Source organism: Lupinus angustifolius, chromosome LG08, assembly GCF_001865875.1.
Source record: "Lupinus angustifolius cultivar Tanjil chromosome LG08, LupAngTanjil_v1.0, whole genome shotgun sequence".
Taxonomy (NCBI): Eukaryota; Viridiplantae; Streptophyta; class Magnoliopsida; order Fabales; family Fabaceae; genus Lupinus; species Lupinus angustifolius.
In genome coordinates, this window is record NC_032016.1 from 19,977,789 (window position 1) to 19,981,985 (window position 4,197).

Consider the following 4,197-nt stretch of genomic DNA (forward strand, 5'->3'; position numbering starts at 1 on the left):
GCGAAGAAAGAATAAAACCGAGTTCACTTACTTAAAAAGAACACAACGAGAAAATGAAAAGGAAAAACCCCTCTCGAATTCTGTTTTCAACAAATTGGCGCCGCTGCCGAGGAATTGCTTTAATAATAAAACATTTCATATTTATATGTCATTAATCAAATAATTGTGCATAAAATTAGTCTTGAATTTGTAGAAATTAATTTAATTTATACAAACATGTACATTTAGATTTCTTTACATACTAATCTCTTCTCTTTTGGAAATAGACAAAACGATTCATTTTGATCTCAAATTTTCAAACATGGACCAACATGTTGATCTGCAACAAGAAATTGAGCAATTCATCAGAGAATTTCAATCTAGGCTCTATATGGTCCATCAAAAAATTCAAGATCTTCCTGAACAAATAAAGCAAACCAACAGAGAAAGTTCTTGGTGCAATAATTGTGCAAACAATCAAAATGTCTATGATTTCCAATCAACTCCCACTTATCATGACGATTTGGAGAAAATTCTAGACCAATTCATGCAAACCACTATCAACCATCAACAAAACACCAATGCTGCTCTCACAAAAATAGAAGAAGAAATCAATAACTTGACAAAAACTTACCTGGTCAAGTCAGAATTTTGTGAAAGTGTTACAACTCGAAGTGGAAAGATAGTTGGTGGAGTTGAAAAAAAAAACGAAAGATTAGATGAAAAAAATAAAAAAGAAGAAAACGAAAAAGAGACTAGTGAGGTAAGAAAGGAAGAAAAACAAAACTCATTATTACAAAAAAAAATACCCTACCTGATAGCTCCATTAAAAGCCAAAAAAGAAGAACAGTTCACAAGATTCATGGAAATATTCAAAACTCTGCAAATCAACATCCCTTTTGCTGAGGTCTTGGAGCAAATGCCAATCTACTCTAAGTTCATGAAAGAACTGCTATCCAAAAAGTGGAGATATCAAGAAAAAGAAGTTTTTTCACTCAATGCCACTTGTAGTGCAATTCTTCAAACAGACATTCCTCACAAATCTAAAGATCCAGGCAGTGTGACCATTCCAGTTACTATTGGAAATGTGTCCGTAGGCAAAGCTCTTGTTGATCTTGGAGCCAGCGTAAGCTTGATGCCACTGTCCATGATGAAAAGAATCGGAGGAATTCAATTAAAGCCTACAAGGTTTTCCTTGCAACTAGGAGATAGATCCATAAAATATCCTGAAGGAGTTGAAGAGGATGTTCTGGTCAAAGTGGAAAAATTCTTGATCCCAGTTGATTTTGCTATCATTGACATAACTGAAGATACGGAGATCCCACTCATTTTAGGGAGACCCTTTACGAAGACAGCAAAAATGGGGATCGACATGGAAAATGGCAAATTCCTAGTCCAAGTTGCAGACGACGAAATCAAATTTGACATTTTCCATGTGATGCATCATCCGAAGGATAAAGGGCAATGTCTACAACTAGATGTTATTGAAGAAATCTGTGCAGAACACCCTCGACCTGACAAATCCTCGGAGATACGAGAAAATAAAGTGGAGGAAGAAATCATCAGACATTTTTCTAATGAATTATTTCTCCACCAAAATCCAAATGGACTAGCCGAAAAAGAATCAGAACTGGAGCTGAAGGAATTACCGTCCCAATTGAAATATGTTTTCTTAAAGGGGGAAGCCACAATCCAGATATCATTAATAGTGAGTTGTCCAAATTGGAAGAAGAAAAATTTATACAAGTCTTGAAAAAGCATCAAGCAGCACTGGGATGGACCTTAAAAGATCACAAAGGCATCAATCCATCATATTGCATGCATAAAATCATGATGGAAGATGATTACAAACCATGTGCTCAACCACAAAGAAGACTTAATCCGGCAATGAAGGAAGTAGTAAGGAAAGAGGTTGTAAAAATGTTAGAGGTTGGCATGATTTACCCCATTTCTGATAGAAAATGGGTAAGTCCAGTCCAAGTGGTGCCTAAAAAATTAGGGATGAAGGTAATCCAAAATCAAAACAATGAACTCATTCCAACCAGAGTTGTTACTGGTTAGAGAGTTTGCATTGATTACCACAAACTTAACACCGCCACAAGAAAAGACCATTTTCCTCTATCCTTCATGGATCAAATGTTGGAAAGATTAGCTGGAAAAGTCTTCTACTGTTTCCTGGATGGGTATTCCGGATACAATCAAATTGATGTGGAACCATTGGACCAAGAAAAATTTGCATTTACATGTCCATTTGGCGTTTATGCATACAGAAAAATGCCATTTGGACTATGTAATGCTCCTGCAACTTTTCAAAGATGCATGCTGGCTATCTTTGCTGATTTGGTGGAGAAATGCATCGAGGTCTTCATGGACAATTTTTCTGTATTCGGAGACTCTTTCGAAGCTTGCTTGACAAATTTGGAGACAGTTTTGGCAAGATGCGAGCAGACTAATTTGGTTATGAATTGGGAAAAATGTCATTTCATGGTCACTGAAGGAATTGTACTTGGGCACAAAATTTCAGCTAAAGGATTAGAAGTTGATAAAGCTAAGATAGAAGTGATTGAGAAGCTACCTCCTCCAGCTAATGTTAAATGAATCAGAAGCTTTCTCGGACATGCTGGGTTTTATCGTATATTTATCAAGGACTTCTCCAAAATAGCTAAGCCCTTATGCAACTTACAATTAAAAGATTATGTCTTTAATTTTGATAATTCCTGTTTAGAAGCATTTAAACAATTAAAATTATGCTTGGTAACTGCTCCTGTCATTATTGCATCAAACTGGAAATCCCCATTTGAACTAATGTGTAATGCAAGCGATTATGAAGTTGGTACAGAACTAGGACAGAGAAGGGAACGGTTTTTTCATGCAATACACTATGCTAGCAAAGTTCTAAATGAAGCACAAATTAATTATGCTACAACTGAAAAAGAACTGCTAGCAATAGTGTTTGCATTGGAAAATTTTAGAAGCTATTTGATTGGGGCAAAAACAATTGTTTATACTGATCATGCCGCAATCCAATATCTTCTAAAGAAACCCGATTCCAATCCATGATTAATTAGATGGGTGTGGCTTTTGCAGGAATTTGATTTAGAAATCTGTGACAAGAGTGGTAAAGAAAACCAAGTGGCAGATCATTTGTCAAGATTGGGTAATACAGAAGTCGCGTTAAGAGAACAAGAAATAGCATAAACATTCCCTTATGAAAAGCTATTTCAACTTCAAAAAAGACCATGGTTTGCTGATATATCAAATTTTAAAGCCACAGGTATAATTCCTGAACACTTTAATTATCAACAAAAAAAATTTCTCAAAAAAGTGAATCAATACGTCTAGGATAAACCATACTTATTTAAAGAAGGAACCGATAATATTATTAGACGATGTGTTGATGAAAATGAGGCCCAGAAAATATTATGGCACTGCCATAATTCAGCCTGTGGGGGACATTACAATAGGAACATAACCGCAACAAAAGTATCCAATCCTTGGATGGATGGCTCATGCTCCTAACATTTTATTTTGAATAAGGTTATATATTTTCTACATCTTCTTATATTCTAAAAGATTGAATTTTAATCATTCAAGTTGATACTTTGGTTAATTTTATTTGTTTGCGAAGTACTTAATTCTCTTTTTAGATTGATCACCCAAAAAATGATTTCAAGTCAATAAAATTACTTGTCTCCAACACTTAACAAATAAACTAAGAAGTAGTTGTACTACTTAGTTTATTTGCCAAGTTAAGCATACTTTTCTTAAGATCTTATATTCATTACTACTTCAATATTAGAGTCTTCAATGACTAGGGTGTGACAACCTAGTCTCTTTATGGACGTAATATTGTTTAGTAATAAATATAAGTGATTATCATTCTACCATTTTAGGACATACACTAAAAGGAGGATTTTAGAACTTGGTGTTTGGAGTTAATCAAGGTAAAACATAAGAAATTGTCTAAGTAGTTCAAACTCATAAGAAGTTGAGAAATCTTTTCCTTATTCAAATTAATCTTGTCTCCTCAAGAATTTGTGAATACTTAATTTATTTTTATTGTTAATTTATTTATGTGCAAATAAAACCGAAAAACGAACAAAATTTGTTTAACCTATTATTTGTGCATTGACATATTCATATGATTTATTTTATTAGGAAATTCCTTGTGGTTCGACATAACCCTATACTATAATACAATTGAATCTTGAAAGAGGT

The 4,197-nt window shown here is 34.1% G+C and overlaps 1 protein-coding gene across 1 annotated transcript; it reads left to right on the top strand.

Annotated features, from left to right (window-relative positions):
* On the top strand, positions 302–1,732 carry LOC109353980. Its single transcript, XM_019596334.1, has one exon. It carries the CDS (start codon positions 302–304, stop codon positions 1,730–1,732), a length of 1,431 nt encoding a protein of 476 aa, XP_019451879.1.

Coding starts and splice junctions, on each gene's coding strand:
- LOC109353980 (XM_019596334.1), top strand. CDS start 302: ATGGACCAACATGTTGATCTGCAACAAGAAATTGAGCAATTCATCAGA.